Genomic DNA, 13,087 nt, shown 5'->3' with positions numbered 1-13,087 from the left:
TAGATTCTCTGGGCCTCACCTTCTTCACTGGTGGAATCAGGGAGGTGGACTAATAGGATCCAATATCTTTTCAAAGGATGGGTTAGCTTCTTGTTTGAAGAATGAGAAAAGATAGTATTTCAACCCAAAAGTTGGATTTTTAGCACTTTATAGAAAGAATTCTAGCATTTTGGTCCAATTAAAAAAATTTAGTTGAATTTTTTTCCTAGAATGAATAGGACCAGTAAATACATTTGTTCCATACCTCACAGCTTTTGTGAACATTCATATTTTTCAGCAAACAAACATTTATTGATCACCAATGTCTGTAAACTATTTTGTTTGGTGCTATGGGGAATAAAGATGTTTATGTTTTGAGTTAGGACAAATTGATTTCTTGCTTTTCTATTGGAATGGAGCCCAGTTGCAGATTCTCTGAATAAGTATGAAATTACATTTGTTATGTCCAGTAAGGCCTTTTATAGGTAACTTTAAAGTGCAGAATAGTCAGAAATAGCTCTTGGTGCCTTGAGGGAAAATAATTCTTTTTTTTTTTTTTAAGTGAGGCAGTTGGGGTCAAGTGACTTGCCCAGGGTCACACAGCTAGTAAGTGTTAAGTGTCTGAGGCCGAATCTGAACTCAGGTAGTCCTGACTCCAGGGCTGGTGCTCTATCCACTGCGCCACCTAGCTGCCCCCCAAAATAATTCTTATGCCTATAATAATTGATATTTTAAACCTTAGAATGTTAGCATTTGAAAGAGCCTTAGAGATCATCTAATTTAAACTCCTCATTTTATGGTTAAAACATTTTAGAATCAGGGGGTGAAATGATTTGTTTAAGGTCACATAGCAAGTAAGTGCTAGACATGGGTCTAGAACAGAAGTCTCTTGAATTACTGACTGATTTGCTTTCCACTGAATTAACTCCTTTTATTGTTTTTAACAATTATTTTTGGGGTGGTCATGGTATAAAATGATCTTGCTATAAAGGAATCTCTTTGTACTTTGGTTTACTGGTTCATCCATTTAAAAGGTAAACAGAGAATGGCAGTATTAGAGTTTGTAATGTGGCAGTCTTATCAATGATATCATTTAAAATTAAGCTTAAATATACCCTTACTACTTAGATAATCGTTCCTTTACTAGAAAAGTCTTTATTGAGTACCTATTGTTATAGATTGTATTAAAGTGCCATATTCTACTTTTCTTGGAATCTTAGGCCTGCAGAAATTCTATCTGCCTAGATTTATCAACCAATTGTTTTCATGGAAGATTAACAGGAAACAAAGTAGTGAACTGGGACATCAAGGTAAATTTATGATAAATTATAAATTATGAAGTTGGTGATCATCTTTTAAAGAACTTCTGTTGACATAGTACTACCAATATTATCTGAATTTTAGGTACCACTCACAGTGAGATGTTTTGAATTCATATTCATGGTGGCATTTATTAAGTTTGAGTAGAATATTTGTGAAAACATGCAATTCTGATTCATTGAAAGTCAGTGATCCTTCATGGTTGAGTTATGACATCCATAATACATTGATTTACCCAACAGTCTATCTAACAGAAGTATGTTGCTGTGCCCAGGACTTTGCTTTTAAGACCTTTTAGGTATGAATAAAAGTTAGTAATTACATTAATGTGAAACAGAAATTACGTTCCCTTTTTTCATAGGGAAGAAATACTTATTTCTTTATCAATAAGAAATAGTAGTTAGTGAAGTTAATTTAAAACTGTCAGGTTTCAGCTAGTTAATTCCATCACTTGTTGGTCTTGAAGTAATTTGGATAATTCTGCAAAATTCTATCCCTTTGTATGGTTATGATGATGAGTTACTTATTTTTTGATTCATCCAATTTTCTTAGTTTTTATAAGAGTGTTTGCTGCAGTTGTCAAGAGAGAATCTTAAAAATACAGAAATCTCCCTGAAAAACAATGTTATTTATTTTTTTGCCTGTTAGAAGAGAAAGTTCACCCTTAAAGAAGGAACCAACGCTTTGTAGTTATCTCAGTAAAATTAGATTTTTCCTGGAGTATTCATGGAGTATTAAGTAATGCTTGCTGTCACTTAAGACAGCTATGTTCACAAAACTAGCTTTACATATACAAGCTGATTATTTTCTCCTATGTCTGCATTTCTAGTGGTTGCAAGGTTGTGATGACTTGGATCACCACTGGGGGAAAAAATTGACTAGTCTTTCCCCAGATAGAGCTTCAAATAGCATATAATCTAGCCATTTTTTCCTACAAAAATTTTACTTTCTTAAAATATCATAAAAATCAGTGTAGATTAAAGATTTCTTAAATGGAAGAACCTTAAAGTTTTCATTTTTACATTTCCCATCTTGTCCGACATGGCATATTTCCATACTAGATACTAAATAAATTAGTGTCAAATTGTTTACTCCCTTTAAGGTAAAGTGCCCTTTCATTGTAGGAACACACTATCATGACTAACTGTATTAGTAATTGTGGGGTTTTTTGTTTTGTTGTTGTTGTTTTGCAGGGCAATGAGGGTTAAGTGACTTGCCCAGGGTCACACAGCTAGTAAGTGTCAAGCGTCTGAGGCCAGATTTGAACTCGGGTCCTCCCGAATCCAGGGCCGGTGCTTTATCCACTGTGCCACCTAGCTGCCCCTGACTAACTGTATTAGACAAGATATTTGAACAAAATGAAATCCTCTTGCCAGTATTTATTTTGCATGATGTTTTTCTCAAAGTCTATATTAGTAAATTTTAAATTTCTTGTCCTTATGCCCAAAGGAGTACAAAACTTTGCACACCCTTTGATCCAATAATACCAACTACTAGATTTGTATCTCAAAGAGATTCACAAAAATGTGTATAGCAGTTCTTTTTGTGGTGGCAAAGAGTTGGAAATTAAGGGTGTGCCCACTGATAGAGAAATGGCTGAACAAATTGTGGTATTTTGATTATGGCAGAATACTATTGTGCTTATGAGAAATGATGAGCAGTATGCTTTCAGAAGAACCTGGAGGGGCAGCTTGGTGGCACAGTGGATAAAGTACCGGCCCTGGATTCAGGAAGACCTGAGTTCAAATCTGGCCTCAGACACTTGACACTTACTGGCTGTGTGACCCTGGGCAAGTCACTTAACCCTCATTGCCCTCCCCTCCAAAAATAATAAAATTTTTTTAAAAAGAAAAAGAAAAAAAGAAAAACCTGGAAAAACTTAAATGAACTGATGTAAAGTGAAGTGAGCAGAACCAGAAGAGCATTGTACACAGTAGTAGCAATATTGTACAATGATCAGTTGTGATTTATTTAGCCATTCTCAGTAATTCAAAGATCCAAGATAATTTCAAAGTGCTTATGATGAAAAATGCTATCTATCTCCCCAGAAAGAACTGATGAGTCTGAATACAGATGAAAGCATACAGTTTTTTACTCTTTTTGTGGGTTTTTGGTGAGGATCTGGGTTTTCTTTCACAACATGACTAATATGGAAATATGTTTTGCATGACTGCACATGGATAATCTATATCATATTGCTTACTGTCTTAGGGAGGGTGAAGGGATAGAAAAAGGAAGAGAATTTGGAAATCAAAATTTTCAAAAATTAATGTTAAAATTATTTTGGGGACAGCTAGATGGTACAGTGGATAGAGCACCGGTCCTGGATTCAGAAGTACCTGAGTTCAAATCTGGCCTCAGACACTTAACACTTACTAGCTGTGCGACCCTGGGCAAATCACTTAACCCCAATTGCCTTACTAAAAAACAAACAAACAAACAAACAAACAAACAGAATTATTTTTACATGGAATTGGAAAACATAAAATGTTAAAAAAAATGTGTGGTTTGTTTTGAGCTTTAAATCAATACAAATTTCAGTCTTCTAATAGTCATTTTCAGTACAAAACTAATTTTTTTCTAAACATGAAAAGACTGTTACTTTCTCAAATATAGAAGTGCTATTATTTTTATATTATTTTTCATTTTCTAGATAAAATTTACATTTTATTTTTCAGGATGTTATAAATTGCATAGGTGGCTTGAATGTCATCTTTCCACTGTTGGAACAAATCAGTTTTTTTGATGGACAGATAACTGAAAGAAATAAGGAAAGTGTGCTTCCTGAGATGATGACACCTGTAGAAGGAGACTGGGTAATATTATCTTCTACAAAAGCTTCAGGTACTGAAACAAGATGGACATGAAATAGCTTTTGGGAATTAAATAGATGATTAAGTAAATTAATTAAATTATTTATTAAATTATGAGGAATTAAATAGATGATTAATGTAATTTATTAATACAAATACAAAACAAGGTACTATGTTTACAATGGAATTCCACCCTTTGTTTTACTGAGTTAGTTCAGAAAGTTTAAGTATAAATTAAAATGAAAATTTATGAAGTTTCCTTTAGAAATTTAGTCTGTTATTGCTTATTAAGGCAACAGGAACTTCTACTCATGACCAGTTGCCCCAATATCATCTCGTTTTGGAAATAAGATAACATTCTGAATTTTTGGAGAAACAAATTGGCCCTGGAAAGAATTCTCTCTACTTTATAAGTATACAAAAATAATACATTGATTACTTTCTTGGATAGTCATTATGCAGATACATGAAGAAAATTAATTGAACGAAATTGGTTCTTAGTCACAGACTGCAATATGAAGCATGTTATAAAATAATAAAGGGATGATAAAAATAATTATTATGATGTGCTAATTCTGTCTACAATTTTACAGAATCTAGACTAGAGAAGAACTTAGTTGCAATGTTTATCTTGGTGGTAAAGCACTTTATTCAGAGACACCCTATCAATCAAGAAAATTTCATTCACTCCCATGGAGTTGCGATCCTTGGTGCTTTACTACAGAAGGTAAGCAAGTATATTACGTAAAAGTAGATCTTGCCCTGAAAACAGTTCTGCTTGTTTTTGCATTGATCCAGTAGAATTTGGTAACATTTTTAGTGAACCTGTTTGTGTTGCAATGCTTTTTATTTTACATCATACAGAATATCACAAAAACCTTTTTGCTGTTTTAAAATTTAATAGCTTAAAACTTTTGAGGCTGTAAGCTTTAATAGCTTAAAATAACATTAAGACTTTGAGGAACCCTATAATGGACAGTCTACAAAATATCACACCCTTTATTTCAGCTCCTGGTATTTGTGTATTCAGGTACAGATTTGACACTATTTAACATGAAGGAACACATCTTGCTTTTGAAAATAATAAATTAGATTTTTCTGATTAAATCTTAAGAATTGCTTTGATATTAAATAATATTTTGCACATCTGTTCAAAGTATTCCTCTAAGTTGTTTTTATATTATTATATACAGAAAAAACGTTTAGGAAAGTGGCTTTGGAGCCAGAATGGTCTGAGTTCAAGTCCATCTCCTTCACACACTTCCTCTGTGACCCTGGCAAATTAGTTTTTCTCAGTACCTTAGGCAGCTTACTAAGAAAAGATTTCAGAGATGAGGGGGCCTACCTTGGTAAGGATAATTCCCACACCTGGGAGTTCCCTCTATCAATAAAATCATATGTCTAAACAGCAGTTTATTAAATGCCTTAATCAAAATTATTAATTTTGCAACTTTAAACCTTTCTTTGAATCCTATTTTTGTTTGGATTTTAGGTTCCAAGTAACTTAATGGATGTGAATGTATTAGTTGCAGTGCAGCTACTAATTGAGCAAGTGTCAGTGGAGAAAAATATTCAACTTCTGCAGCAAATGTATAAATTTTTACTTTTTGATTTTCGTATCTGGAATCGTGGAGATTTTCCCTTTCGGATTGGTGAGATTATATAAAATTTACAGTTCTGTTTGGAAAAAATCCTAACAATTTATGTATTACTTTCCTCTTGAGTGAATCTTTTAACAATAAATTTTTGTATTAGGTCATATACAGTATCTTTCTACTATTATCAAAGATAGCAGAAGGGTCTTCCGAAAGAAGTACGGTGTGCAATTTCTACTGGATACACTCCGGATTCATTATGGGTATGATATACTTGTCTCTCAATTTGTACAATATTCCTCCTTCACTACCTAAATTACAAGATTCATTATTTTTTAATAGTTTTTTCATTTTCCATTTTCAACTCTCACTAGAAGATATATAAAGAAATTAAAGTTATTCCCAGTTTGTTTACAGAATTTAAGATGCTGAGATTAAGACAAACTTCCCTTTAGCGAAGGTTAAAATGAATATAGTAATGGAAAAAAAGTGTTGCATTACTTCCCACTCTTTCTCTTGCATATATTTATAATGTAGTTTTATTTTGCCAAATGATTTTTAGTGAGAAAGATTGGGAATGAAAAGTACTGTCTCCTCATTGTCTGTCAAATGTTATATAGATTTGTGATGCTGACACTTAGGGTCCACAGAAAGCTATAAAAAAATAACACTTCATTTTCACTCTTACTTTTTCTCCTAGGACTAATTGTAAAGAGAGCAGTGAATTGTCTTCAGAGGATGTCCAAACAATACGGACATCCTTGTATGGGTTGATCAAATACTTTTTGAGCAAAGGTGCAACACTGGAAGAAATACAGAGCATCATGGGATACATAGCTGTTATCAATGAAGAAGACCAGGTACTTAGAGATAAATGTATTTAAGAGTTTGTACACTCAGATTGCAAGATTGTATTTACTCCCATATTTGTTACTGCTCAGTTGAGTCAATAATTTTTTTTTTTTAGTGAGGCAATTGGGGTTAAGTGACTTGCCTAGGGTCACACAGCTAGTAAGTGTGAAGTGTCTTAGGTTGGATTTGAACTCAGGTCCTCCTGGCTTCAGGGCCGGTGCTCTATCCACTGCGCCACCTACCTGTCCCGAATCAATATTTTTAAACCGATGACTATGTAATATGAATTTACTAAAAATAGGTGACATTATGCTTGAGTATGCATGCTGGGAGATAGAAAATAGTCTTAACAATAGAAGTTGATTGGGAGCAACAACTGGGTCTTTCTCATCAGCAATTCCTCCTGTGAAATGTGTTTTAATTAATCTGCTATTTAATTCATATGAATTGTTTATATATTATGAATAAACAGGAGATGGCAAAACCAAATTTTATATTAGCACGGTATTCATTATTAGCAAGTATTCATTCAGAAGGCAAATTATAAATTGCCATTTGAGTTTGAGCTTTATCTTATGCTTCAAACCTTATGCCTTACCAACTCATTTATGTAGTACTTCAAAGTTTTTTCTTGATAAGGTCTTCATTTAATCCTCATGACAGGGTTGTAGAGGAAAGACATCCTTGATTTACAGATAAGGAAAATGAGGCTTAAAGCCTTTTCTGGTAGGGCCTAGCCTTAGAGCAGAGGTTATCAACTGTTTTGCATGTCATGGACCTATCTGCCAGTCTGGTGAAGCCTATGAAGCCCTTCTCAGAAAACAAACACATTTGTGTACTTCTGGTTAAGAACTGCCTTAGAGCTTATTTGGCCCAAACCCCTTTGTTTTACATGTTTTGACACTGAGATTTAGTGATTTGTTCCAAGTCCTACATGTAATAAATGATGGAACAAAGAAGGGAAGGGAAAACAGATCTTCTGACTTGAATTTAGTATGTTTTTATTGAGCACCTTTTACATGCCACCTGCTCTCTTAGGTGCTGGGGATACAAAGATGAAAAACAATATAGTTCTTCCTGCCAAGGAATCTTACAGGATAATAAAGGAATGAAATATATAAACCAACCAGCAACTACAGTATAAATCTAAAATGCTGTCAAGAAGGGTCAGATGGATAGTGTTAAAAGATTGGGGTGGGGGGGTAGCTAGGTGGCACGGTGGATAAAGCACCAGCCCTGGATTCAGGAGGACCTGAGTTCAAATCTGGCCTCAGACACTTGACACTTACTAGCTGTGTGGCCCTGGGCAAGTCACTTAACCCTCATTGCCCCACAATTAAAAAAAATATATTTAGGGAGAGAGGCAATCTGGCTAGTGGGATTGGGAAAGTGCTTTTGCTACTTTACTAATCTTTCTCTTAATGATATAAAATGCTGCTGCCAATTTGAATAAGCTGTATATGTATTTAAGTGTTTTTACCCTTTTGTAATTATTATTTAATTTTTATTGCATAGTCTATTGGAAAATGGGCCTATAGGAGAAGCTATCAGATGAGTTAATTTCAGCGGTTAGGTCTAGGGACTGCAAAATAATATTATCTTAAAAATCATATCAGCAGTTTTCCCCTCTTTTCTCCAAAGGTACTTACTCATAACCAACTTTCTATCTCTATGCTGTTGAACAAGTTTTCTCCCCATGCTTTGAATATGTTCCTTTATCTCTCCTTAAAACCCCCAGTTTCCTCCAAAGTTTAGCTCAAATGCTATCTCCTTCATAAGGCCTTTATTTTTATTTATTTTATTTTATCTTTGGTGGGGCAATAGGGGTTAAGAGACTTGCCCGGGGTCACACAGCTAGTAAGTGTCAAGTATCTGAGGCCAAATTTGAACTCAAGTCCTCCTGAATCCAGGGCTGGTTCTTTATCCATTGCGCCACCTAGCTGCCCCCTCATAAGGCCTTTATTAATGCCCTTCAACTGTTAATGCTTCCCCCTGAAAAAATAATGTTTAATTTTGTATATATCTCTATTTGTACAGAGGCAGCAGGTACAGCATAATGGATAGAGCACTGGGTGAGAGGCAGACATAAATTCCTATCCTACCTCAGGCACTTATTAACTGTCTGACCTTGTCAAGTAACTTAACCTGCTTGCCTCAGTTTCTTTAACTGTAAACTAGAGATGGTAATAATAGTATCTGCCTCCTAGGGTTGTTATAAAGATCTATTGAAGTTATATTGGTGAAATGCTTAGCACAGTGCCTGGTATGTATTAGGCACTATAAATGTCTCATTTCCTTTCTTCCTACAGCACTTTGCAAACCAGAAAACACTCTATGAATATTAGCTATTAATAACTATGATTATTACATGTTTTTGCCTACAGTAAAATGTGAGCCCCTTGAGTGCATGAACTGTTTTAGTTTTATCTCTGTATCCCCCACACCTCTCAAGGTGCCTGGTACATAGTAAATATTTAATAGATATTGCTGATTATTGAGGACGGCATTGCTCCCAAAATGGCATATTTGTTGCCATTTTTTCCTTCTCTATCCTGGTGGTTTCATGAGAAGTTAGTGAAAAGTACTCCCCAGAGTGCTTTTGAAACTGGAAGGTCACATGCAGAGCATGTGTTCTTCCACAGAGTGTTTAGGTGCAGAGAAGGAACTTACTGATAAGTCACACTGGGAGACTTAGGTTTAAGGCTATCTCAGACCTCTGATCAGTGATCATGATGTGCATTCTGTTTTGCTTAATTCATTTTGCTTTCCATATTTTGAGAAGGGTGCAAACCATTGTACTTCCTTCTGCCTCTAAATCTCAAAAAGGAAGCTCATATTCAAGGAATGTTAGAGAAACAACATTTTTCCAGACTACAGTGGTATGATATTGTAGGTTATTAAGGAAATTGATTTTTTTTGCCAGACTCATTGGAAGAATATTGATTTTGATTTATTCAGATGTTGTACCTGTTTTTGTTTTTTATTAAAGCTCTTTGGAATTTTGGATGTCCTCTTCAGTCTGCTTCATACCAGTCCAGTACGAGATCAACTTTTCTTACTGCTCTTTGAGCCAGGAAATGCTGATATACTCTATGTCTTGCTGTTAAATCAGAGATATTCTGATAGATTAAGAGACCTGATATTTAAGGTACTGCTATTCCATACTACATGCTATGTACTTGGGAACATGAAAAATGATAGCTAAAATCTATAGGAATTTATATGCAGCAGGAGCTCTGGGTTTATACTGAGAATCTGTAAGAATTTACATGCAGCCCCTGGAATGGTCCACCTTGGGGATTTGTAAAAAGGGCTTCACTCTTCATGTAAGGGTTTGAAAACCCTTTCAAAAGTCCTGCATTTTAGTTCATTTTAAAATTTAATTCTTTTCTTACAGTTTTTTAAAAAATATTATTACATTGCTGCCATTTCTCATTAACAGGCCACAAACACAAGTCCCATACCTTGAAACAGAGTACAGTTAAATAAAACAAATGGACACATTGCTCATTTCTAATAGCATGTGATACATTTATAGGATCATAGATTTAACAGACACTGCTAGAAAGGAGCAGAGAGTTTGAAATGGAATATTCCAGAAGGTAAAGGATATAAAGCTTACAGGCAAGAATAGCTTACTCTGCACAACTGATGATAGTCCTACATGGGGGAAAAATGACCCTTTAGTGAAATAGGGGATTCCTTATGAAAAACCAGATCTGTGTAGGAACTTTGAACTTCAAACCCTGGAATGAAGTGAAACATAAAAAAGTAAATATGAATGAACAGTGATAAAGGACTAAACAGTGACAAACATTCTATTATGGGGAGATGATGTGGCCCTTCTAAACCCCATCATCATCAGTGGTCACATAGGCAGTCTAATTAGACAGAAGACCTGGGAAAACCTATCTTACTCAACAGGGAAATAGGGAAAGGAATGAAGAGAGGTAAAGGGAGAATTAGTCCTAAGCAAAATGAACTCTAATGCTGTACAGAAATATTTATAACTCTTAGAGGTGGCAAAGAATGGGAATCTGAGGGGGTGCCCATCAGTAAGAGAATGGGCTGAGACCTGTTGTGGTATATGAATGTCATGGAATATCGTTATACCATAAGAAATGATAAAGAGAAACCTGAAAGACTTATATGAAGTGATGTAGATTGAATTAAACAGAACCAGGAAGACAGTTTATAATAACATATGGTAAAATAAACAACTCTGAAACACTGATCAGCATAAAAAAAATCAGTTTCATAGACTAATGATAAAACATGCTGCCCATCTCTTGATAGAGAGATGAAAGACTCAGTGTGTGTGTGTGTATATATTTTTTTAAAAATAAAAGGTATTTTATTATTTTTCCAGTTACATGTAGAGATAGTTTTCAGCATTTGTTTATATAAGATTTACAATTTCAAATTTTTCTCCCTCCCTCTCCTCCCTCCACCCCTCCCTCAGACAGCAGGTAATCCGATATAGGTTATATATATTATATGACCAATGTAAAAATTTGTTTTGCTGCATTATAAATGTTTTAAGCAGGGGTTTTGTTTTTCTTTTGTTCTCATTTGTGTGTTTGGAGAAGGGGAGGGGAGGGAGTATAGTATGAAAAGCAAAGAAGTCAGATTCTTGCTGTTTAAAATAAAGATTCTGTGATTCTTCCAGAGTTGAATCCATAACTCTAAATTATTCTTTTCTTTTATTCTCTACCAACTTGAAGCTGCCATCTGTATTCCTTTTATGATTATGTATCAAAATGTCTTTTAATTTGATACTTTAAATAGTAAAAGATTAGCTGTGAATTCTGAATTATTTGAAAATGTTTTAACTCTTTTGCCATATTGCCTCAAATTTTAAATTCTTTTCTTACCTTCTCTTTACTTAAGTTGTGTCTGTGTGGCAGTCCCAGGACATTTAAAAACCGAAGGTGTGGGGCAGCTAGATGGCGCAGTGGATAGAGCACCGGCCCTGGAGTCAGGAGTACCTGAGTTCAAATCCAGCCTCAGACACTTAACACTTACTAGCTGTGTGACCCTGGGCAAGTCACTTAACCCCAATTGCCTCACTAAAACAAAACAAAACAAAACAAAAAAAAAAACCGAAGGTGGAGTTATTATCATTCATGATGCCTACAATATTTACTTTGTTAGCTGAATCCACTCCCGTTTTAATATAAAAAAAAATAGATTAGACAGCCATGTTTATAAAATTAACTGACAACTACTTCCTTTACATTTTGCCTGATTGCCTCCCTTGATATCATTGGGAGTGACTGTATTAATTCATCATTTGGGTTGCTTTTGAGTTCACCTCACCTGGGTTATAGTTGGAATAACAAAAACTGAGTAGAATACAGAAGCTCAAAGGAGTTGGGGAATGGGGGGCATTGATTTGATAACTCCTGAGACTCCTAAAAGACCTGAATGGGGTGGGGGCGGGGATAGAGTAAGAGGAAGTCTCAATGCAAATGTAGCCTTTGAGTGATTGGTTACAATGTTAGCCTCTCAACATTGTTCGCCAGGGAAGGGTTGGAAGACCATTGGCCCCTTTCTTTTTTGCAAATAAATTGGGTCTCACAAAATTGTTTCTGTAAAAAACAGTTTGAAACAGTTTGGTGCTGTTAGGTAAGCAATCAACAAGTGGCTCATTTTTTAAATTTTAAAAAATTTTCTTTTTTAATTTATTTTAATTTATTTTTTAAGTGGCTCATTTGAAGGTTGCTTTATTTCTGGTGCAACTTTCAGTACTTTGGAATCTTCTATTCTCCTAGTCTAGGCACCAGGGAAAGTTCTTTAAAACTCTGTTATCTTTCAACTTATGCTCCCTGGGAATGTGAAAGGAAGAATTTTGGCTATAGCTATTTCCAGAAACAAGAGTGCGGGTCAAAGTGTTTCAAAATGAAACTGTTGGGGAAATGAGATTTTGCTTTACTTAACAGATTTTATATTATAGGAGTGAAATATCATTATTTTATTTTTAAAAGAAATTTTATTAATGCCTTCCCACAGAATTGAACCCTTCGTGTAGCAAAGAAACATGGTGAAGCAAAAACTATAGGTGTAGTGATCACATCAGACTCTAAATCTGCCAAGAGGAGGCAGATGTGTTGCATTGTCAGTTCTCTTGGATCAAAATTGGTTTATAACCTTCACCAAGAGTTAACTTCCTCTTAGTTTTCTTCTATATTATTATAGTCTTTCTGTATATTGTTGTTCTGTTTCTATTTATTTCATTTTGTATCAGTTCATTTGCTTCTTCTGATTTATCTCTGAAGTCCTCATATTTGTCACATTTGATTACATTCATTAACAGTTTGTTCAACTAGTTCCCAAATGATGTATGCTCACTTAACTTCTTTTTCTTTACTACTCCAGAGTCATAGTATTAATCTTTTAGTATATTTTAGGAAAAAGTTTTTTCAAAAACATTGTGTACTCATGGATTGCTAATTTTTCCCCAGGTGTTAAATGAAAACCCTTAACATGTCCTGCAGTTTAGTTTATTTAAAACAAAACATTAGTTAC

At 34.6% G+C, this 13,087-nt stretch overlaps 1 protein-coding gene across 1 annotated transcript in view; it reads left to right on the top strand.

Moving 5' to 3' along the window:
- Nucleotides 1-13,087, top strand: part of NBEAL1 (neurobeachin like 1) — a 177,966-nt gene that overhangs the window by 84,763 nt on the left and 80,116 nt on the right. Inside the window, 7 exon segments of the mRNA XM_043997392.1 lie at nt 1,200-1,289; nt 3,978-4,143; nt 4,706-4,839; nt 5,605-5,764; nt 5,868-5,970; nt 6,408-6,567; nt 9,549-9,707. Of these exon segments, the coding sequence (XP_043853327.1) occupies nt 1,200-1,289; nt 3,978-4,143; nt 4,706-4,839; nt 5,605-5,764; nt 5,868-5,970; nt 6,408-6,567; nt 9,549-9,707 (972 nt within the window).

This window comes from Dromiciops gliroides, chromosome 3 (genome assembly GCF_019393635.1).
Source record: "Dromiciops gliroides isolate mDroGli1 chromosome 3, mDroGli1.pri, whole genome shotgun sequence".
NCBI lineage: Eukaryota > Metazoa > Chordata > Mammalia > Microbiotheria > Microbiotheriidae > Dromiciops > Dromiciops gliroides.
This window is presented reverse-complemented; position numbering and strand designations above follow the sequence as displayed.